Raw genomic sequence first — 25627 nt, 5'->3', positions numbered from 1 at the left:
TATATATATATATATATATATATATATATATATATATATGTATATATTGGTGAGAGAGTTGGTATGTATATGTATATATATATATATATACACATATACACACATTATAAACATATACACACAAATGCACATATGTATGTGCCCGTGCATGCGTGCATTCATGTGTTTGTGGTTTCCTGGTCAAAAGCAGTCAAGTGGTCAATATATACTTGAAGGGAAGTTTTTTTTTTTAATTATTAATAAGTCGGAAGGAAGAGGAGGTCGGGCAGTGCCCATAATTATGATAGCCCCTCCCCATCACAGACTGCTGATATCAATATGGTTGAGGCTTAGTTGGAACGACTGAAGGTCAATGCCAAAGAGTATATACGAGGGAAACTCAAACCAACACAAGAACATCTGCATGGCTGGTTGATCCACTAGAAATAGAAACCAAATCTTTTTTGATCGTGCCCTACCATCTTAAAAAGGGATGCAGTAGATAATATGATTGACGGGTTCCCTGCACATAGGAAAAAGATGGAATGGTAATGATTGAATGCCTTCTAATCACATGGCTATTTAATTAGAGCTAGCTGAGGATTAAACAACAAGGGACCTCCTTAGTTTGTGCTCTATTTGCTAGAAAGAGCAGCCAAATTTCTCTCATGTCACACATACAAAATTTTTTTTTTTTTAAACTCACTTTGCAACTACAAGCTTTCAGGTTCAATTCCACAGTGCAACACTTTGGACAAGTGTCTTCTATTATAGCTGTGGACCAACCAATGCCTTGTGATTGAATTTGTTAAACGGAAGTTGTGTGAAAGCATATTGTGTGTGTGTGTGTGTGTGTGTGTGTGTGTGTGTGTGTGTGTGTGTGTGTGTGTGTGTGTGTGTGTGTGTGTGTGTGTTTGTGTGTGTGTGTGTGTGTGTGTGTGCTTGTGTGTGTATATCTTTGTGTCCACCCAACTGCATCTCTTGACGACCGATATTTGTTGACAGTCCTTAACTTAGCAGTTCAACAAAAGAGACCAATAGAATAAGTACCAAGTTTTAAAAATAAGTACTGGGATCAATTTGCTCAACTAAACCCTTCAAGACAGTGCCCTGACATTACCTGAATCCTGTAACTGGAACAAGGAGAAGGTAAAGGGTAAAGGTTAATAAAACCAATGTGAAAATTTGATATTGACTGCTGTTAATCATGGAATAAACTAGGTTTGAAAAGACAGGCTGATCAAGGGTAGAATGCCTTCGGTCATATGTCTACTCATTCAGCTCTGACCTGGGGTTAAACAACAGCATAGAAAGGGTGGGGATTCTAGAAACAGGAAAAGAGTGATTTATCTTTCTATCTTCTTTTTTTACTTGTTCCAGTCATTGGACAGTGGTCATGCTGGAGCACCACCTTAAAGGGTTTTAGTTGAACAAATTGCCCCCAGTACTAATCATTCTTAAGTCTATTGTTCTATTGATTTCTTTTGCCAAACTTCTGAGTTATGGGGACATAAACAAACCAACACCGATTGTGAAACAGAGGTGGGGTTGACAAACAGATAGACACATACATATATCATCATCGTTTAACATCCGCTTTCCATGTAGGCATGGGTTGGACGGTTTGATTGAGGACCGGCAAGCCAGAAGGCTATACCAGGCTCCAATACACATACACAAACATATATACTCACACATTATATATACACACACACACTTACACACACACACACACACACTTACACACACACACACTTATACACACACACACGCACAAAGGACTGCCACAGTTTCTGTCTACCAAATTCACTCACAAGGCATCAGTCTGCCCAAAGCTACAGCTGATGACACTTTATTTAACCAAGGTACTGCATGGTGGAATTGAACCGAAAACCACATGCTCACAAAGTAAGCTCCTTAACCAAACAGCCACACCCATTTACAACAAGACCTGGGAGCAATGAGAACACATCAGAATGACAAAAAGAGGAGATACAGGGGATAAGAGTAGGCAAGGACAAAAGTAGTGGGCAGGTTACTAAGTTCAGAAGAGAAGCAATCGTTGTATAGTACAAGAGGTTGAGGAGAAGACACAGCACATCTACGGAGTGGTAGTTGTTCAAGTAGATGGACAGTAATTTTTTTGCCAATCAGCTGAATGGTCTATTGGCAGTGTTTGTCTAAAGTGGACTTTTGTTCTTCATCTCATTAGTGAAGCAGCTATGAACCATGTGATTATTTAGATATGCTCTGTGTATTTATACTTTATTAATTAACATTAGATCTATGCTCTGCTTTCATGTCCAATGAAGATCTTTGATATTTATTAGTTAATTATATCAACACATGTACCGGTATGAAATTCTCATATAGATCTAATAGATTAAATACTTAAACACACACACACACAGATATATATATATATGTGTGTGTGTGTGTGTGTGTGTGTGTGTGTGTGTGTGTGTGTGTGTGTGTGATATTACACACACACAATCACATTTATATACATATATATACACATACAATTATACACAAACACATACAATCATACACATATACACATTCAATCACACATACCATACATACACACACACACACATACATACATACGATTATACATGCACACACATACACACACACAATCACTCACAAATACATACACAAATACACTCCCCTGTATTCATATACACACAATGACACACATGTGTGTATGTGTCTGCACGTATGTTGCTTCCCTGATACGTCTTGACGCTCGTAAGAATAAGAAAGCATTCTTACTACTTTCAACAGAATTTTACAAGAATTTTGCTCTCAGACGTGACAAGTGTGACAATGTTTGTATATTTACATGTAAGCTTCTTTCATTATTCTATTTACAAGCAAGTGTTCCATCTGCTCGGCATTTTTTCAATGTCAGCTTATGCATGTTTATATGTGGATGCGAAGTATAATATGCACATCCAAAACATATGCAGTCGTCTCACAAATATTTTTGAGCTGCTCCGCCTGTCTTTGTTTACTGTTACATCGTTCCATTCCATCTTCTTTCTTAACAGTACTGAAATGCTTGACATAAGTTTACCAATGACCACAACTGCCGCCGCCACCACCCTCACAACCAAAACCACCGCCACCACCACCACTACATTATTGATTTGGCTGAACTAGCAATGTTGCACCATAAACCACGCAGCCATGCAAATAACACAGCATGCTATCAACAGTGCCAGATGCAAATAAGGAAATAGTACTGGCAAACTTTACATCATCACCATCATCATCATCATCCTCATCGTCACCATCATTATCACAGACAGTGCCAATATTACCTTGAGTACAACCCACAACTTGTGTACAAATACCATCATTATTATATCACTATCATCGTCGCTACCATCAACACCGCCACAAACTTAATATCATCGCTAGCAATTAGAATTATTGCTATCACCATCATCATCGTTACAAACTCAGTAAAATCGCTACCAGCAGCATCATTGTCAATATCATCACAAACTTAGCACCATCGCTGTTACCATCGTCACCTCCATCCTTATCACAAATTTAGTATCATCGCTACCTCCACCACCACCATCACTGATTTAATATTATCATCATCACCACCACTATCATCATCACAAACTTAGTATAATCTTTACCATCACCATTACAAACCTAGCAGCAACGATTCTTAGTACCACCATCATCATGACAATACTCAGATACTTTCTCCTCTAAAATCCAGTGTTAGCGATTCAAAGTTAGCCAAAATAGAATAGAGGGTGGGTGAATGAATGAAAGAGAATCTTGAGGAAGAATGGAAGTGAAAGAGGAAAGAAAGAAAGAAAGAGACAGAGAGAAAGAGCACCGATTTCAAACCTGTACGAAGAGGAGGCACGGTTGTGATATAGGTTGTAACGATGATGATAACGCTGATGGATGTGATGATAATGGTGTAGGTAAGAGAAACAATACAAACATTCTTAACCGGTATTCAAACAGCCTCGTAAGCACTTATAGTAAGAAAACATCGGTAAGAAAACATGAGAAGACCGGGTGAAAGGGGTGAATGAAGACATGAAACAAGAAAAACAAAACAATGAACAATAATAGAAAAGGAAAGCGAAATTCGCCGAAAATGTTCTCACCTTGTTCATCTGAAGAGAGGGAATTGGCACAGCTACAGAATAGTGTCATCATTCCATTGGAGTAGCAAGTTGCACGCTGCTAACAAGAGCAATTGTTTCCACAACAGGAGTAAGAATAGTAAATGTGGTGGTCTTCCTCTGGGACTAAGACATGCAAGCAGAACTCACACCCACTCCCGTTTCTCAAAGAGGCGGGGAGAACCAGATAGAAAGTAAGTGCGAGAGAAAGAGAGCGAAAGAGTTAGAGTAAAAGATGTCAAAACTCCTACTATCAACAAAACAGACCAGTCTTCTGCTACTCCCACTCTTTCGGTCACGTCCCACCTTCAGTCAAGTCACAGTATTACAAGCTTTGATTCCAGTGCTATATAAACGGACTTGCATGGCACACAGTACGATATCGGCACCACACCACCGGCACGGAACGACTCGGCACCACAGTTAGAATTTACTGAATGTGACTGAAGGAGAAAAAGAAAGACAGAGAGAGACAGATAGACTGCAAAGGAGAGAGAGAGAGAGAGTTGGAGGGGTGCCAAGCTGAAGTCTATAGTATCCCTATAGGTGTGGTGATTGTGGTGATGGTGGCGTTAGGTGGAAGATGTGTGTGTAGTAGTTGATTGTGTGATGATAGTTGTAGATAGAGGCAGATTTCATGCTGTATTGTTTGATGTTGCGTGTGAGCATGGCCATGAAGTGAATAATCAAACAGTGGATATAAAAACCTCTTACGATGATGCTGAATGAGGTTTTAAAAACGCTTCGGTAAAGTTGTAGAAAGAAGAGAAGAGAATGAAGAAAAAAAAAAGACGCAGAACAGCAAATAATTAAGCGAACACTGGTACAGTTTAGTAGATATACTGATATAATACAGATATTATACGTTTATAATAGGGTCTAGCATCATAGAGTATCGATTAAGGACTGAGGAGGAAAAAAAAGTTTCCCCATCGTTTATATGAAATTAGACGCGCGCGAATGTGCGTGTTGATGTGTGGATAAACGCGCACGCGTATGTGCATGTATACATACATACATACGTGAATCAACATACAAGCGTACACGTGTAACATACATACACAGAGATTGAGAACGAGTGAACTAAAGAGACCGAGATGTACATAGATATACATATACACATACTAACGTTTCTCCCACCACACACACATATATACACATGCATATATGTATACACACACAATTATAAAAATCTATTTATACATATTTAATTCCATGCTAAAAGAAACTGTTTCCTCCAAAATTTAATTTTGGCGTATTATTGATCCCAACACACATATCTATCTATCTATCTATCTATCTATCTGTCTGTCTGTCTGTCTATCTATCTATCTATCTATCTATCTATCTGTCTGTCTGTCTGTCTGTCTGTCTATCTATCTATCTATATATCTATCTAAGTTGGAGTCAGTTTTATAAAGTGGCTACTCAACCATAAAAAGGAGTGGGTGTAATCCTATTATTAAGTTTAGTCACAAGAATTGGTAAGCTGGTGATAGTCTGTGTCAGTATGAGTCGGACCAGGAAACGTAAACAAACAGGAGTATAAATGTGTGTGACATAAGGTGAGGTGGAGACGAATAATAATCTAGGTGCGGCTCTTCAGAGAAGAAATGTGTAAGCAAATAGAATCGTGTTCTTCGATTGTAAGAATAATTGAACTCATAACTCCGAGGTCAGTAATCCATCTCATTAACTGTACGCAGCCAGTATGTCTGTGTTAATAAATACAAACATTTTAGAACTCTTTGTATATGGAGCCAAACGGATCTTGTTTAAATCTAACAGGCTTTCGAAGAAGCCTCAACGCTTGGTTTGCTAGAAATAACAGCTAAATCTGTGAAATCGCAAAAGGCGAAATGACAAATTAGATAATGTAATCCAAGATACACTATGCCTGAAAAATAGATAAATTGATCACGGCCGAGATATGTAACCTTTCCGTTGCCATATTTCTGTTAAAACATGCTGCTTGTGTTTTAATTTATTTTAAAAATTATTAAGAATTTGGGGAAATTACTTAGTCATTATTAAGCTGAGGGTTTGAACATGAATTAATATGAAATTTTGATTGAAGGTTTTAATTTAAATCACTTTAAAATAGGACAAATTTCTGTCTTAGAATTAGGAGCAGCTTCAGACAGGTTAATCACATGTTTGTTCAATCAGAACTGACCTCAGATTTTTCTGCAACCACCTTTAGTTCTTATTTTACACCACACAAGATTATCCTGCAGGCACTGACCAGTGAAATGTTTACAATAAACATCAATTATAATAATCACCAGTCTTAGAATGCCCTCAAATTCATGTCATCTTTAAAGAAAATTCTATTAAATAGGCATGCTCGTGGCTGTGTGTTAAGAAGCTTGCTTCCCAACCACATCGTTCTAGGTTCAGTCTCACTGCGTGACACCTTGGGCTAGTGTCTTGCATTAGCCTTGGGCCTATCAAAATCTTGTGAGTAGTTTTGGTTGACGGAAACGACGGGCTTCTTTCATGTGTGTGTGTGTTTACGTCACTGTAACTTAGTGGCTTGGCAAATGAGAGCGATAGAATAAGTTCTAGGTTTTAAGAAAGAAGTACTGGGGACAATTCATTCAACTAAAGATGCTTCAAGGCAGAGCCCCAGCATGGCCGCAGTCTAATGACTGAAACAAGTAAAAGATAACTAACACCCTAACCACCAGGCCAAGTGCCTTCACAATAAGCAACAGGAATTCAAAATGTACTGCTTTCCTATCATCATCATCATCATCATCATCATTTAACGTCCACTTTCCATGCCGGCATGGGTTGGATGGTTTGACTGGGAACTGGCGAGCCAGTAAGTTGCACCAGGCTCAGTCTGATCTGGCGAGGTTTCTACAGCTGGATGCCTTTCCTAATGCCAACCTCTCTGAGAGTGTAGTGGGTTCTTCTTACATGCCACTGGCATGGGAGCCAGTCAGGGTAGGGACTGGCATCAACCATGTTCTGATGGTGCGTTTTACATGCCACAGGCACAGGGAGCCAGTCAGGGTGGGGACTAGCATCGACCATGTTCAGATGGTGCTTTTTACATGCCACAAGCACAGGAGCCAGTTGGGGTGGGGACTGGCATCGACCACGTTCAGATGGTGCTTTTTACATGTCACAGGCACAGGGAGCCAGTCAGGCAGCACTGGCATCGACCCAAGCTTGAATGGTACTTATTACGTGCCACCAGTATGGGTGCCATTTGGGCGGCACTGGCATCGGCCAGAACTACAATTTTCATTTTGATTTTGATTTGACTGTGTTTCTAATTTTGATTTCCTGTCAGTTTGTAGAATTAAAAGTTAATTTTTTCAGTATAAATGTCCTTACTTCACAAGTTCTTACATGAAGACACTTCATCCCTAGCATGAAATAGGGTTCTCTGCCCTGGCATAGACTCTTTCAATGACTGTGTGTGAGTGTGTGTAATCAATAAGCCCAGTGAGTCCCTGATGGTTACTCTATACTGATGATGCTGGAAGGGAGACTTATCCAGGTGGTATTTAAAATCTTCCACAGGAACTAGGATCTCCTAATGTCAAACCAGTTGTTTTATTTATATACACATGCATATATATATATATATTGATTTCACTCTTATACAATCTGGTCACACCTTTTGCAATTGACAGCATCTTTTCATTGTTTGATGTAACTCTTTGGTGCATGTCAAAATCTTGAACTTCTCCATTCAAAAATCTTAATAATGGCACATTTCACCTCTGTGTTCTAGAGAGGTGACTACAACCTTTTACTATTATAATCCATTGGCAAAATCAATAATCCTTTTCTATGTCCCCTCTTTTAATATTTAAACAAAAAGCAATTTTCCAAAAATTTAATAAAATTAACATTCAGTAGTTTTCTCAGGGAATTTTTTTTTGTCAGTTTTTATTTGCAATGAATGTTATGATGTTGTGTTGTAGCCATTTTGCTTGTGGCTTATGTAACATATTCATGAATATTTTACATTTTATCAAATATTTCAAAAGTAAAAGATTGTTGTCTTCGCAACCCTTTAAGAATTACATTGCAACCTATAGTTTAAGAATTGCCATTCTAAGGAGTAGAATTTCAGGGTGGAGTTATTTTCAGCAGATGTTATTTGGTTTTAGTAAAGGGTTGCTATAATTTTTTTTTTTTTATTCCTGAGTAGGGGATATTTGGAAAACCATAACTGTAAATAGCAATTATTTTGGTTCCAAATCACTGTTTGTCATGATTTCAACACTACTGCTAAGTCTCTAGACAGAGAGATTCTAAGAATCCAACTTAATAGATTAGAACATAAATATCAGACTATTCATATGAACAGAAAAGAGACAGTGTTGGACATTATTTTTAAGATTCATCTGATTAGTTTGTTGGTAATGATTTTACAATTTATCTTGTTGTTGTTAAATCCCTGGATTGTCCTTGACCAAATAAGTCTTGACTTAGAATTGAACACATTCCAACCACATCCATCTCCATCTTTGAGATTTCAGATATATTATTTCTACATGATGTTCTGGTGTGTATGCAAATCATCATCATCATCATATATAGGTGCTGGCATGGTTGCATGCTAAGATGTTTGCTTTCCAATCTCATGGTTCCAGGTTCAGTCCCACTGTATGGTACCTTGGGTAAATGTCTTCTAAAATAGCCTCAGGCCAACCAAAACCTTGTGAATTTAGTAGAGGGAAACTGAAAGAATCCCATCATATATATGTGTATGTATGTGTCTTTGTATTCGTGTGTGTCCTCCGCCACTTGCTTGACAACTGGTGTTGATTAGTTTACATCGTCGTAACTTAGTGATTCATCAAAAGGGACTGATAGACTGAGTATCAGGCTTTAAAAAAGAAGTACTGAGGTCAATTCATTTGTCTAAAAACTCTTTAAAGTGATGCTCCAGCATAGCCACCTAACGACTGAAACAAATTAAAGATAATCGTTATTGTTTTAAAGTTCATTTTTCCCTGTTTGCATAAACCAGATGGAATTCATTTCAGTAAATTTCCTATGTCTGGATGCTCTTCCTGCCTCCCACCTTCAACTGTTTCCAAGAAACAGTAATATTTCCCCTTGGATGGACATTGTATAATAGTACCATTCGTTTATAACTGATGCATAATGCCAAGACAAGGAGACACACATATACATAGCTGCATACATATATGGGCTTCTTTCAGTTTCCATCTACTAAATCCCCTTACAAAGTTTTGGATCCCAGTATTATAGAAGACACTTGCCCAATGTGCCATGCAGTGGAACTGAACCTAAAACCTCATGGATGGGAAGCAGACTTAGCCATACAGCCAAACTATTTATCTTCATGAGGTTGATAGTCCTAAGAATTTCAACCTTACATTTCAATCTAACCCATGCTTCATTTTTGGTTGATAAAATGCGATTTGAGAGAATATTTTGCTATTATTTTTAGCAGTTCAAATTGCCATAAAGCGACTTCATGAATTTTTACACTTTATTAATTTTAAATCAACGATTTCAGTCTTGATGTTGGAGTAGTAGTTACTTTTATTGCTGGAGTTTAGTTACTTTTAAAGCGGTTTCATAGATTAGGGTTAGCAGCACTGAAAGTCAGGCCTAAAGTTTCAATGCAAAAGCATTTCTTTTATTTATTTATTTATCAAGCTTGGTTCGGTAGATCAGCCGCAGTGCTTCGTGTGTTCTAATGTAAATACACATGAACACACACACACACACACACACACACAGAAGTGTATGTCCACACAACAAACACATATACACTTAGAAAAGCTATCATACTGACAAAACAATCTAGATATTACTCCACCCATTGTTCTGGGACCTTCTTCTGAGTCTATAGTTACTAAACTGACATCTGCTCTTCTGAATCTCCTACCTATACTGCCAACCACTGTCAAAACCCCTTCATTCTCATATCTCTTCTCTTCACTTCCACCAACTCTTCCAGGCCCACCACCAACCTCTTATCTTCCAGATGCCATGATAAACACTTAGCTTAATTTTCCTTCCTCCAAAATGATGTTTGTTTTTAATACAGTCCTTTCTGCTCATTTGCTATACACTAATTATCTATTACTCAATATTTCCCAAAGATTTACTACATGTCTATTAAAATCAATTCTTTCAATATCAAATCAATAATTTCTGAATTAAAATTTCGGTCAAAATCTTGTTACATAAATTGTTACATGAAATTCCAGTAACCTCTATGTTTTATTACCTCCACCATAGTGAAGGCAGAGGTATTGTTTTCAGTTGTGTTTGTTTGATTGTCCGTGGACAAGATATCTCAAGAACCATTGGATGGATTTAAATGAAACTTTCAGAAATGTTTGGCCTTATGACTGGCACAAACTGATTAGATCTTGGGATCGATCTGGTACCAAACAAGGATTCTGGATTATTTTCCTGTTTTTTTTACTTAATTTTTGAGAGCGGCCAGGTTCATTTTTAGTATTCTCATTTGTGAGAGCAGTCGAGTTTATTTCAGAGAGGACATTGGTGTTGCCTTGATGGAGGTCTGTGCTCTCTGAGTGCTCTTGTATTTTACTTGTTTTTGGTGATTTGAGTGTGGCCATGCTGGGGCACTGTTATGAAAGTTTTTTTAGTCAAATTGATCACAGTACTTATATTTTTCTTTGTTTTTTTTTTGTTTCTTTTAAAGTTTGGTACTTAGCAGCTCAGCAAAAGATACTGACAGAGTAAGTTACAGGGACATAAACAAACCAGCACCAATTCTCTAGTGGTGTCGTGGGGGAGGGGTAACAGACACAGACTATACGTTAGATCTGGATTTCAGCTGTATGGACATTCTGCATTACACATCTCTGGATTGGTTTACTCTGTGGATTGTTTGCCGAGTCTGTTGGAGGAGCTTTCTGTGATAGTCGCATGATTCTCTGAATCCATATCTTATACTACAAATTTATATATATACATACATATATATATATATAGAGAGAGAGAGGGTTTCTATACAGTTTCTGTTTACCAAATTCATGAATTCATTCACAAAGCATTAGTTGGATTGAGGCCATAATAGAAGACACTTGGCCAAAGTACCATGCTGTAGGACTGATACCAAAATCACATGATTACACAGAGAGCTTCTTGACCACACAGCCAAGCCAACACCGATCTTAGTAAATATTGCTTTATGTAAAACTGTATTTCAAACAGCTTTAAACACCAATAAAAATAAATAAATAAATGTTAATGATTCAGATATTTTAATATGGTTGTTCCAAATTTGTTATTATTTCCCATATTGACTAATTTATGTGAAAAAAATTGGTAATGAGAAATTTGTAACTTCTGATATATACTTACCCAACAAGGGAATTCGATCTTTCTTCCAAATATTTTTCAAAACATGTCATCCAGAATATATGTTTCACACCCAAAATTTAAACTAGCTGAAATGGTAGGGTATTGGCTTACCACTAACCACTTAAAGAGGCCACTGTTCATAGTCTATGCCATATCCATGGCTAGGACATTTATCTTCCATTAGACTATTCCACTCAGCTATATTATGATTACCATAGAAAAAAGCACAGCTCAACACTAGAGGTTAGTGCTGAATTAACCATTAAGCAAAATAAGCACATGCTTAGAGCATCAAGGAAAGTGTGTGTGTGGGGGGGGGGGGGGCACCATAGAAATGGTAAATGGTTTATGGCACAAAAGAAATCACTTTAAACTTGCTAAGATAATATTCGGAATGCCTTATCTCTACAAAGTATAGAAGCAGACGTTTTACGTAAGATTAATTTTGAGAATCTGATTAAAGATTTATTTTGCAATTAAAAAATCTAAGAGGAAACTTTTCAAATATAGATAAAGTGGAAGTATACAAAAATAAACATTATTTCCCATCTTACTGTTAGTTTTGTTTCATTTTGAAAAATAAAAATTCATTTTATGGTTTATTATTGTTTACATTTCGAATTATATATGGAGGTACCAAAATCTTTTGAGTGCTAAGGGCCTCTATGGGTCTCTTAATCAAGCCCTGCTGGAAGTAGTGGGAGCACTGTGTAAGAACCAAATATCTTAGAGATGAGTGATTTGTCCATGATACATGGCATTAATTCAAAATCCTCAAACAGTCTTTTCAAGACCCAAATGATGGGCCCTTTCTTTCTCACTTCCAACTGCTTTCTAAACACCACATTTAAAATTGATTCTCCTACCTTCATTCCTATAATTCAAGTCTTCAAGACTTGTCTTGGTCAACAATCCACAAGGTTTTACAGTCTATTTGCCAACCGTTCTTTGAAATTGCCAACATGGATTTTCGCACAGAGAAAGCTCCAAGTCTAAGGTGCTTTATCTTTTAACTGCAGCCATACTGGAGCAGTTGACTAGATTGCCCGCAGGATTTACTTTTAAAGTCTGGTACTTATTCTGTCAGTCACCTTCACCACACCGTTAAGTCAAAGGGATGTAAAGAAACCAACATCAGTTGTCAAATGATGGATGGGTGAACTAACAAGGGCACAAAAACACACACACATTCAGAAAACATTTACAAAGAATTTATTTGAGAATAAAGTAACTGGAGAATAATGGATTCTTTTTTATATATTTGTTTACCATTTTTTTCTTTTGGAATTTCAAAAGTACTTTTTTTTTTTACTGGAAATGGTTTGTCAGAGTGGAGTCACATTTCATTTATTTATATTTAAACACATATGAAAAGGGGCACCTGCTGAGAGAGGATAATTAAATTTTGCACATGTATTGTGAATGCAAAGTTAATTCATCTATTTAACAGGTGTTTTCTCTCCACATAAGCGTGTGTGTGTGTGGGTGTTCGTTATTTTACAATTTCCTTCAGCTAATTATACAACCCTACAAAACAATTACGTTCGTATCTTCTTACATTCTCTTAAAGGCAGAATAGTGTGGTAAGCCTAATTTGAATAGGTGTGTTGTTTAGCCCTAGTCAAGTGGACCTAAGAGCAAAGTATTTTTTTCCATGACCATCCTGTCTTTTCTACAATACCCAATGTCTGCTTCCTTTTTGGTGAGTAGACTGTGATTCATGAGATTTGGATTTGGCTGTTATTTCTAGCAGGTTGATAACTGCTTTTTGGTGTGAGAATAAATAATGGTGACAATGATGTTAGCACCAGATCAATGCTGATCAAGGAGAACTATTATCAAAGACATTTCAACCACAAACATCCCATTTTGTTTTCCAGACAAAGTTTATCTAGGACTACACTATCACAGTGGAGGCGCAATGACCCAGTGGTTAGGGCAGCGGACTCACGGTCATAGGATCGTGGTTTCGATTCCCAGACCAGGCGTTGTGAGTGTTTATTGAGCGAAAACACCTAAAGCTCCACAAGGCTCCGGCAGGGATGGTGGCGAACCCTGCTGTACTCTTTCACCACAACTTTCTCTCACTCTTACTTCCTGTTTCTGTTGTACCTGTAATTCAAAGGGCCAGCCTTGTCACACTCTGTGTCATGCTGAATATCCCCGAGAACTACGTTAAGAGTACACGTGTCTGTGGAGTGCTCAGCCACTTGCACGTTAATTTCACGAGCAGGCTGTTCCGTTGATCGGATCAACTGGAACCCTCGACGTCGTAAGCGACGGAGTGCCAACAACAACAGCAGCACTATCACATGTTGACTTTTGCTTTTTAATAAGATAAGGTGTGATTTAAGGGAGATTTAGTTATATATTTAGCAGGTTGTCTGCAAGAAAGGTTATCAGATATCATTAGGCTTAGCTGTTGTCTGCAGTACATATTACTTTGAGCTATGCATTGTTCAGGGGTAAAAAGAATGTAATTTAATTGTATCTGTAAAAGTATCAAGGAACAAAACAGATTGGAAGAATAAAAATGGATTATTAAAATCTGTGTTTTTCATAAAACTCTTCCAGAAAAATGAAGTCATTGTTATATACAGTAAAATACTTTTTCATTTTTAATCATATATGTGCATGAATGTATGTGTGCGGGAGGTGAGGGTGATGTTGAAAATATAACCATGGGTACATGGCTGCACAGTTAAGAACTTTGCTTCTCAACCGTGTGGATTCAGGTTCGGTCCCATGGCACAGCATCTTGGGAAAGTGTGTTCTACAGTAGTTCCAGGCCAGCTAATGCCTTGTGAGTGGATTTCATAGATGAAAACTACAGATGCCGGTGTGGATCAGTGGCATGGTTCCAAGTTCAGTCCCATTGCATTGCATCTTGGGTAAATGCCTTTTACTGTAGCTTCAGACTGACTGAAGTCTTGTGAGGAAGAAACTGAAAGAAGCCAGTCATGTGCACACACGTGTGAGTGTGTGTGTGTGTGTGTGTGTGTGTGCGCACGCGCCTGCCTCCTGTCACCGTTTGACAACTAGTGTTGGTGTGTTTACGTTCCCATAACTTAGCGACTCAGCAAAAGGGACTGACAAAAAAAGTAGCAATCTTTAAAAATAAGTACTGGTGTTGATTCATTCCACTAAAATTCTTCAAGTTGGTGCCCCAGCATGGCCACAGTTCAGTGACTGAAACAAGTAAAAGATAAACTGTGTGGAAGGAAGCCTGACAAGTATGTGTGTGTGTGTGTGTGTGTGTGTGCATGCGTGCATCTGAGTCTGTCATGCCCCACCAATAAAATAAACACCAGACTTAAAACAATATAAGCGCTAGAGGTTGATATGTTCAACTAAAACCCTTCAAGGCAGTTCCCCCAACATGGCTGTATTCAGTGATTGAAGCAAGTAAAATGTAACACTAAATTTGCCTTTAATTACAAAGTAAGAAAAAACCAGCTAAGGGTGACTATTTCACACGAGATGTGCAGGGTACCATAAACTTGTAGTGCTTCCAATGCTCAGGTGTGGCGCACAGGATGACTAATTTAGATTAAACAAACTAAAGACAATAAGGAAAATAATCATGAAAGCAAAGGTAGGGGTGGTGTTAGAAAGAGGGAGAGGTGAGATATGCCTTTGGTTTGTATGTTTATCTAACATTTCTGCATCTGTTTGCTCTATTCTGACATATGGCAAAGAATTGCAACAGCTGAGTGATAAAATGTTTGTCCTGTAAAAGAGGTGAAATGGCTGAGAGAAGTATGGTGTTTAACTAACACCTAGATCGTGTAAGTCTTGAGTTCAAATCTACCACAAGCATCAGAGGTGTCTTAACAGCATTATAGCTTATACTTCTCTCACTGGGCAATGTGGGGGTTATAGTGGGGGTTTGCTGACAGAAAGTCATGTCATACATCTATACACTCTATCTGCTCCTACCCTGTTTCTCTCTATTCTGTATATCCACAGCATGGAGAGCAGACATTAAATGACGACGATGATGATGATGATGATGATTATGCAGAATGAAGCCCTCACATCAACAATTATCTTTATAATCTTCAGACTTGACAGATAGTTGGTATTGAGGCACTAAATAAAAATATCATTATTTCTATTGAAAGATACAGTTTCTGGCCTGAACAGATGTTTAATCACAAAGAGGCTGGTGGGAGACCCTTAAAATGTTTCACATATGTGTGTGTGTGTGAGTATAGATGTGCAAGCTGGCTGCATGATTCAAAAGTTTGCTTCTCAAATACATGGTTTTTGGTTCAGTCCTGCAACTCAGCAACTTTGAATAGTGTCTTCTTACTGTAGCTCTAGGCGAATAAAAGCCTTGTGAGTGAATTTGGTAGGCCACTGTGTGTGTGTGTGTGTGTGTCCCTCTCTCTCTTTCTCTGTCTGTCTCTCTCTCTCTCTCTCTCTCTCTCTCCTTGTGCTGACATCATGTGACGGTTTTGAGAAAATATCCTCATCGTACAAATGTTGTCATTCATTCCAATCTTCTATGAAAATTTATCTGGCCAAGAGGAAATATTACGTTCAGTGTCATTCTTTTCCCAAATTCTGCAAAACCATGTCTGGCCAAGGAGAAAAATCTATTCCTTTGTTTGGAAACAGGTGAGAGTTTGCAACAGGCAGGGTGTTCAGCTGTTAAAGAATCTGCCTCAATAAACTCCGTCCTCCCCATGCAAGCATGGAAATGTGGACCGGGACGTTAAAACAATGGTGATGTTGGTGATGACTTTCAGGATACATCTTCAGAATTATTTTTATCAGTCGTACACAACTGAAGACACTGACCGGGAGCAAACAACAACATTCGTTTTGGTTCCCATTAAGTGTTAAGTAGACTTGGCCAGGGAGAAAAAGCTGTCAGTCTTTTGACCTGGAGGTCAGAGTCTTATCGACACAGCCTGCTATAATTCTCTTCACTGTACAGTTATATATAAAATTCCTCTAAAATACATTTTTCCATTACATACACAACTTCTTCATTATATTCAGTTTATTACCAAAGTAACATTTTGGCCTTCATTGATTGATTTAATCTCTCTCTCTCTCTCTCTCTTTCTCTTTTTCTTTCTATCTGTTTCTCCTCCTTCCACACATCCTATTACCCCTCCCGCACCTCGTCTGCCTTTCCTCCCCACTTCTCATCAGACCGAATCATCCATTCAGTTTATCTGCTGTTTCTCCGTCTCTTCATTGCATCTTAACATCCAATTAATCTATCCATTTCTCTTTCCCCTTCTCCCTTTCTCTCTTATCCTCCCCGCATTCCAGCATCCATCCAGTCACCCGCCCCCTTCTTCACAACCCCACCAGATCCAATCATCCAGTTAATGTAGCCCCCCCCCCATTCTCTTTCTCACTTCTTACCCATTTACCCATCCAGCCTATCTCACGCCCCTTCTCTATCATTCAGTTTTTCTCTCACTTAACCCTCACACCAACAATAACTTATCTTCGGATCAGTTAGAACTGTGGCAATATTACAGATATTTCTACTGAAGAATATGACTTCTGTCTTGAACAGAAGTGGAGAGGTACTTCAACAGTTTTACACATACACACACACACACACGTGCGCACACACACACGCACACACACACACACAGAATCTGTTTTAGTTATTGGATTGTAGTTATGTTGGGGCTCAGCCTTCAAGGGTTTAGTCAAACAAATCAACCCAGTCCTTATTCGCTTTAAAGTCTGGCACTTATTCTATTGGCCTCTTTTACTAAAATATAGGGACATAAACAAAACAACTCCAGTTATCAAACAATGATGAGGGACAACAACAATACAAATACACACACACACACCAACATATATATACAACTGGCTTCCTCTCAGTTTCCATTTACCAAATTCACTCACAAGGCATTGGTCAGCCTAGGGCCATTGTAGAAGACATATGCCCAAGGTTTCTATGCAATGGGACTGAACCCAGGACCATGTGGTTGGGAAACAAACTTCTCAATGAAATGGCTATGCCTGCATTGTATCCAGAAAGTGTGTATAACCATATTTATACAAAGTTGATCTCAACAGGATCTGAACACAGAGGGCAGTGGGAGTGATCTGGTGTGACAGATTCTCAACCAACATGAATTTCATCATAGATTTGAATCTTCTCAGTCTTGATACCCCATCCTCACGTTAGTAAGTGTCCCTTTTAAACTTGCTGTAAGGAGCACTCCGTCAGTTACGATGACGAGGGTCCCAGCTGATACGATCAGCAGAACAGCCAGCTCGTGAAATTAACGTGCAACTGACTGAGCAATCCACAGACATGTGTACACCCAACGTAGTTCTCAGGGAGACTCAGCGTGACACATAGCATGACAAGGGCGGCCCTTTGAAATATAGGTACTACTCATTTTTGCTAGCTGAGTGGACTGGAGCAACGTGAAATAAAGTGTCTTGCTCAAGGACACAACGTGTCGCCGGGAATCGAACACACGACCTTACAATTGTGAGCCGAATGCCCTAACCGCTAAGCCACGCGCCTTCACACAAACTTGCTGTAAAATTAGAACCACAACTGAACAGATATCTGTCTGTCTATATGTGTGTGTGTTTGTGTGAAGTTATATACAGAAATAATTTAGAATTAAACTGAAGGGTCATTCAATACTTTTTAATAGAATACATATTGAGTTTTACAAGGAAAAGACTGTAAAAATTTTATATATAATATATATATATATAAAGTAAAGTCAGTTGCCACATCAAAGTGGCTGCCCCATGTTACTACTAGTCTAACCCCTGGCAGATTGTCTGCCAGCTGGTTACTGGTGGTTACATGGAACAACCACTTTGATGTGGCGACTAACTTTACTTTTTAGTATAGTTACTACTCTGATCTCTTCTTGAGATTTTACAACCAGCTATTTTGCTTATATATATATATATATATATCATCATTGTTTAACATTCACCTTCCATGCTGACCCACTAGTGGTATAAACAAAAGTGTATTTTGCACCAAAAGCCAATATGAGAGTTTTTCTCAAGGTAACTACTGCAGTGTAGTTTGTACTAATAGAACATCCACGTTTAATGGAAATATATATCAAACCATCAAACCCATGACAGCATGGAAAACAGAAGCTAAGTGATGATGAATGTGATGAGCTTTTGCATCATTTCTGTATACCAAATGTTACTCCCACATTAGCAGTCAATTCAAGGCTATGATAGCAAACGCACCCTAGAATCATACTGAAGAACTGAACCCAGAACTACGTTGTTGAAAAGTGAACTCCTTAACAACACTACCATTCTTATGTCAGTTTTTTCTCTCTCAACCTAACTTGCATCGGACAGGCTTTTAATGCAGCACCTGCACATTTGGTAGTTTTTGTGTTTTAGTCAATTCTAAGGCAAGGAGGGTATTGTTGCAAGTAATTCCTAATCTTTACTTATTATCATCCAATATTTACTATCTTTTATCCATCCTGGCCACCATTCACAACAATCTAATGGTAGTCTAACAACAGACAATATCAGTTACTCTTCTCATATATCACCTGATAACTCCAATACCCACATTCCACCTCACTTCATCTGTATCCAGCCTTTAGATTCATATTACACACATACCTCAGGAACATCTGTCTGCATGTTGCCATTTAGCCCAAGGTCATGCATCACTGAGTAGCCCTAGCACCAAAGATATTCCAGCTATGATCAACCTTTCTCTTTTAGGGGTGATGCAAAACTGCATTATCCAATGTATACTATGATTATTTAACCATTTTGATACCAACCTTCCTGACACTGCCTTTGGTCCCGATAAAAATTTTCTGTTTTAACGTGATCTAAAGTAAAGCCTTCAATGAGAATTTTGTGTTCAATTTATCTCCTAAACATTGGCATAATATTGACAAAATTATTTTAGAAAATTCTTCCTTGTTTTCAAAATTACTTGAAACAAAGACTGTATTTCAACAGAAATATGATTTTGAAAAGAGTGAAGAATTTACTAAAAAATGTTTTCATCGTTAGGCTGGTGTTTGGAACATAAGTTTAACAAGTATGATTTTAGGGAAATTTGGCTGCTATTTCTAGTAGGCTGATGTAACCAAATAGCAGCTCTTTTCTTAGCATGTGTCTGCATGTCTGTGTATGTGTTTATATCTGGTATTGACAACAAAAACAATGCAAATATGTGCATTTAGCTAAAAATACAAACTCCCAGAAAGTACATTTATGAATAAATATTAAAAGCAAATAATGTTTACCAACATCATTGGAAATCAATTGTTATATATATATATTTTTTTATATTGATCTAAAGATATCGAAGGTATTGTTGTATCACAGGTTACAGATAATCAGTAAGTAGCCTGAGACAGAACTAGGTGAGTAGTGAACAGCAAGTAGAACCATCTCGAATTTCATCTTACCTGAAAATCTATCCTTTCCTCATGCTTTTGTTTCATTCATGAATTCCTTTTTATAGATAAATCTATAACAAGAATAATAGTCTAATCAAAAATACTTTTTTTTTTAAAGAAATCTATAATAAAAGTCTTCGTTATTAGCAATGCAATGAGGATTAAATTTATGTTATTAATGTTCTGTTCTATGTGGGTTTTTGTGACAAATCGAGTTATCTTTATCTTTCACGTGTTCCTGTCATATTAAGTTATGGGGTTGTAAACAAACCAACAGTAGCAGAGGGGTGACAAACGCAACGATGAAAAACACATACATATACATGTGTGCTTATATATACACATACATATATGTTCACATGCATGCATATACACAAACATACATACATATATATACATGCATATACACACACATATGCACACATGCATACAAACACATGCATGCACACACATGCACACACACATGCATACACACATGCATGCACACACACATGCATGCATACATACAAACACACACATGCATGCATATATACACACACACATGCATGCATACACACATTTATACATACACATACAAATGCACACGCACACACATGTTGGGCTTCCACACAGTTTCCATCTACGAAATTCACTCAAGACACTGGTAAGCCCAGGACTTTAGTAAGCGAAAGGCACTTGCCCAAGGTAGAACACAATGGGATCCAAAACCACATGGTTGCATAGCAACCTTCTTAACCACACAACCATGTCTGTCTAATAACAGAAAAATATGAAACTCGTACTCTTACGGTAAGCTGTAGAAAGAAGATAGGGAGAGAGCATAAAAGCTAGAATCGCAGAAATATGAAGATCTTTAAAAATCAGAGGTGAAAACTATAAAGTCAGGAATGGCAAGCATGTATAGTGTGAAGAAGGAAAGCATATCATTAAGATTCCATTACAGACAAAGAAATTCAGTGAAAACAATGGAAAATAAAAGCAGTAGTCTATGTAACAGTAACTGAGAATCAACACTAGTAAAATGGCGCCAAGTTTAATCCAATATGACTGCCACTAATGAGTTTACATCTATCTTATGTTACTTATATGTAGACTATTTATATGTGGTATAATGGGTAAAAGCATTTAATTCTATCTAGCCTGGCTACCTTTAAATGGTACCTGATAATGAACAAAGACAAAGTTAATGTTTGTCTTTCAGAATATTTTCCACACTTCTGTTACAATGCTTGAATTAGCATTCTTTCCAATCGTCATCAGATAGTTAGGAATAACTTAGGGATGTTACCTAGAGACAACTGGAAAGAATGCCAATCAAATCATGTCAAAACCATATCCAAGATGAAGAAAATTGTTACAAACTTCTCTATAAATTCATCTCAGAAAAATACAAACATTAAATAGTTTGTCACCTTAATTTATTGGAAAACTCACAGAAACAATGATAATAGCTCAGGTGCATTTTCAACTGAGACTAATATCTTCCCTCAAAAATTGACTGTCAACCATGCATTGATGATTAGCTCAATTGTGAAATCCATATAATTAATATTATTAAAAAGAATAGCTTCATTAGTATTCATGCTGATGGCATGAAAAGCATCCGGTACATTTTGTAAAGTGGCAAGCTTTAGAAAGTGCATCCAGTCAAAGAAACCATGCCAAAGATGACATTAGAGCCATGTCAAACAGTGGTACCCATGCCAGCTTGGAAAGTGGATATTAACAATGACCATGTTCAGTAAATGAAAATGATCTGGAGCCACTGGAAAGGAACAAATGGGATAGGTTATATTGGATGTGATAAATTAACTTATAAACAATGCTAAAAACAGACTTGATTTTAAAATGTGACTGGACTTTAAAGCAATTTTTGATAAAGATTCGTCATAAGAGAAGTAATGCTCTTTTGCAGAACTCTAGACTGTCAAGCGTGATGTGGATAACATTCAGCTGTTTGATGGGCAGATGGAAGTGTGTATGTATGAAGATGGGATAGTTATAAAGCTTGTATTATGTCAGAAGTGACAGGTAATGCAATTGAATGTTGTATGTTGAAATGAAAAAAAATAAGTAGTAGTAGTTGGTAGAGGAAGCTGCTTATGTTAGAGAGAAATAAGATAAAGTTAATTTGTGAACTAAGAATACTGGTTCCCTATGAAATTATGCAGTGTTTAAATTCCATGGGAAGATGTTGTTCAATTTCAGATTCATCAAAACCCTGATAACATGGGAAAACAGACATTAAAACCAAGATTGCAATGATAATCATATGCTGAGAATGAATGATGCCTGATGGGTAAATGGGTGGAAACCAAAAAGTGATAGTGTTTAACCCTAACTCAACATGAAGTAAATAGATATATGTTGAAAGACATTCCACCTGTGACCATTCCAAATATTGTAACTGGATGTATACTATCCAATGTCATCTTTCTTTTATGTTTTATTTTTTTAATTCTCTAACTCTTTTGATATCAATCCACTTGAGACCACCCCTGCTTCTATTATACAAATTTCCTATTCTAAAGTGATCCAAGTTGAAACCTATCAGAATTTTATGTTAAACGTTTTGTTCTAAGCATCAGCTTAACGACAAAGTAATTTTACTAAATTCTTTATTTTCAAACTTAACTGAAGCAAAGGCAGTGTATTCCAACAAAAACCTGAGAATAAAAAGAATAAGGCAGTAGGCCATGATTTGTGAAAGATTTATCTATTCTGGTGGACCAAGAGATCACGTACTGGCTCCATGAGTAGATAGCAAAGAAGCAGAAGAAAATGTGAGGTCAGATAGTTAAAACAGATCTAAGATTGGAGGCAATGAAGAGGTAGACTTTTGTAAAAGTAACAACTGCTGGCATTAAAACCTGAACATGATGACGATGATGACGATTAAAGGGATGATGTGGAAGAACAATAATTCTTTGGTTGTATTCAAAGTAGATAAGGACTATAGCTGATATAATTGAAATTTCAGTTTAGACCAATAAGCACCAATATGCAATGTGAGATAACACCCATCTATCTCCTCCTCTATAAATAACCGAGTCAGATATCAACTTAGAAACATCCCAGTTCTAATCAATATAGAATGGTTATTTGGAGAACAATATGAGAACACACTGGATATATGCCTCTGTGTGTGTGTGTGTGGTGAGGTGTGGTGAGGTGTGTGTGTGTGCGTGTGTGTGGTGATGTGTGTTGTGGTGTGTTTGAGTGCACAAGTATGCAAGCAAGGCTGAATTTAAGAAATTCTCTTCCCAGCCATATCGTTTGGGGGTCAATCCCATTATTTGACATCTTCAGCATGTGTTTTCTACTATAGCCTCAGGCAAACCAGTGCCTTGCGATTGACTTTGAAAAGCCTCTCCCTGTGTGTGTGTGTGTGTATTTATACATATGAGAGAGAGAAAGATTTAAAACTTAAATTATGCAACAGCTTTCATTTAGAACTCCAATTCATATTATAGTCCTGCGATTATTTAGCGCAAACACAAAGTTTAACATCAGCATCATCGTTTTAATATCTACTCTTGTATAATAATAATAATCCTTTCTACTGGAAGCACAAGGCCTTAAATTTGGGGGAAGGCGTCAAGTCGATTACATCGACCCCAGTGCTCAACTAGTACTTATTTAATTGACTCCAAAAGGATGAAAGGCAAAGTCAACCTCAGTGGAATTTGAACTCAGAATGTAAAGACGGACGAAATACTGCAAACCATTTTGGTCTGCATGGTAACGATTCTGTCAGCTTGCCGCCATGATAATAATAATTTATGTCCAGTGTGCTAACAATTCTGCCAGCTCAAGGATTATTACAAAGTAGCATAGCATTACTTTTAATTCCTTTATATATATCATCATCATCATCATCATCGTTTAACGTCCGCTTTCCATGCTAGCATGGGTTGGACGATTTGACTGAGGACTGGTGAAACCGGATGGCAACTCCAGGCTCCAGTCTAATTTGGCAGAGTTTCTACAGCTGGATGCCCTTCCTAACGCCAACTACTCAGAGAGTGTAGTGGGTGCTTTTATATATATATATCTTCTTTTACTTGTTTTAAGACATTGAACTGGCCATGCTGGTACAACCTTGAAAGATTTTATTTGAATAAATCAACCTCAGTACTTCGTTTTCGTTTTAACTCTGGTATTTATTCTATCAATCTCTTTTGTCAAACTACTAAGTTACGGGATCATAAACAAACTAACATTAGCTATCAAGTGTTGGGAGAGGCAAACACAGATACAAAGACACACATACAAGTGGATTCAACACACCATCTACCAAATTCACACAGAAGGCATTGATTGACTCAGGATTATAAGAGAAGACACTTGTCCTAGTGGGAACTGAACATGAAACACAATGGTTGCAAAGCAAGCTTCTAACCCCGAGGGCAACTTATTTAGTAACAGACTACATATTCCCACCCAGGATACAAAACTGTCTTTTCAATATATAGATCAACATATAGAGGCTTCTTAGCCCAAGTCAATACAGAACAAGCAGACATTCTTACCATGGCCACCTTATCTTATATTGAGAAAATCAATTTAGGACTACGTTATCCAGTGCATCCTTCCTTCTTTTATTGTTTTTCCAAGCAATAGGAGTATTTAGCTGCTGCTATATCTAGCAGGTCAGCTGAAAGCATTGGGGACTCTTCATTTCTTATATAATTGCCTCTGGTTATAATAGATGGATAATTACCAATTTTGACACATGTATGTGTAAGAGTGTGTGTGTGTGTGTGTGTGTGTGTGTGTGTGTGTGTGTGTGTGTCTAAGGACATATACCCGTACAGAATTTTAAAAATCTACATGAATAATACACCATTAATATTCAATATGCGTGTCTGTGTGTGTGTGCATGCGTGGGAGTATGTATTTGGTTATGGAGATTTAAGATAAATGTGGTGTGGAGAAAGATTTACTAAAAAAAAGTATATGAGAGAGAAAAAAAAAAGAAATAAAAAAAAGCAAAGAGAAAGAAATGAAAAGAAAAAATAAATAAATATGAGAAGAATGATAGGAAGGAGAATTGAGAAGAAAGATTAAAAAAATCAAAAGAGAAAAATTTGGGTGAAGAAAATGTACAAGTAAAAAGTTGAGAGAGTGAAAAAGAGAAGGAAAATTCATTATCAACAAGAGCATCGACATCATCAGCAACATCACCACCAACAACAATTGCAACTTCAACATCACCACCACCACTGCCAACAATAGCAGCAACAACATCACCACCACCACCAACAACAACAACAACAATAATAAGACAAGTGAGTTGAATCAAAACACTCCACCCAATTAATATGAAGTACAACCCTACCCTGGCTGTCAAAATGACACCTCTGCCTCCCTACCCGGGGGACATATGAACCCAACTGGGACTTACATCCCTCATCTTACTGATCTTGCATATTGGGTAGATTATGACGGTGGTGGTGGTGGGAATGAGGTAGGGTGGAAATGAGGTAAAGATGAAATATGACTGGTGAGAATGAGGTAAAGCTGGGGTGGTGCAGAATAGTTAGGGGTGGTGCAGATGATGTGAGGGGGGGATTCATTAATGAGACTTTCTTGAAACAAAACAAAGTTTTGTCAAAAAGAAACCCAACGAATAAATTTGCATATATTTACATAAATACATTAACAGCTATGATATATCATCTTATGATCCCTCACATACTTTGTGTGTGTGTGTGTGTGTGTGTG

At 37.5% G+C, this 25627-nt stretch overlaps 1 protein-coding gene across 7 annotated transcripts in view; it reads right to left on the bottom strand.

The window, feature by feature from the left end:
• Positions 1 to 25627, bottom strand: part of LOC106884182 (glutamate receptor-interacting protein 2) — a 537293-nt gene that overhangs the window by 356073 nt on the left and 155593 nt on the right. The window contains exon 1 of one of the 7 annotated variants that reach the window (XM_052965776.1): positions 4128 to 4585. The exons of the other annotated variants lie outside the window; for them this stretch is intronic. Coding sequence (XP_052821736.1) covers positions 4128 to 4179 — 52 coding nt within the window. The 5' untranslated portion in view covers positions 4180 to 4585. Of the gene's footprint in view, positions 1 to 4127; positions 4586 to 25627 lie in introns of those variants that run through there. 7 annotated transcript variants of the gene reach the window in all.

The sequence above is a fragment of the Octopus bimaculoides genome, chromosome 1 (assembly GCF_001194135.2).
Source record: "Octopus bimaculoides isolate UCB-OBI-ISO-001 chromosome 1, ASM119413v2, whole genome shotgun sequence".
Classification (NCBI taxonomy): Eukaryota; Metazoa; Mollusca; class Cephalopoda; order Octopoda; family Octopodidae; genus Octopus; species Octopus bimaculoides.
The sequence above is the reverse complement of the archived record's forward strand: the minus strand, read 5'-3'. Positions and strand labels throughout refer to the sequence as shown.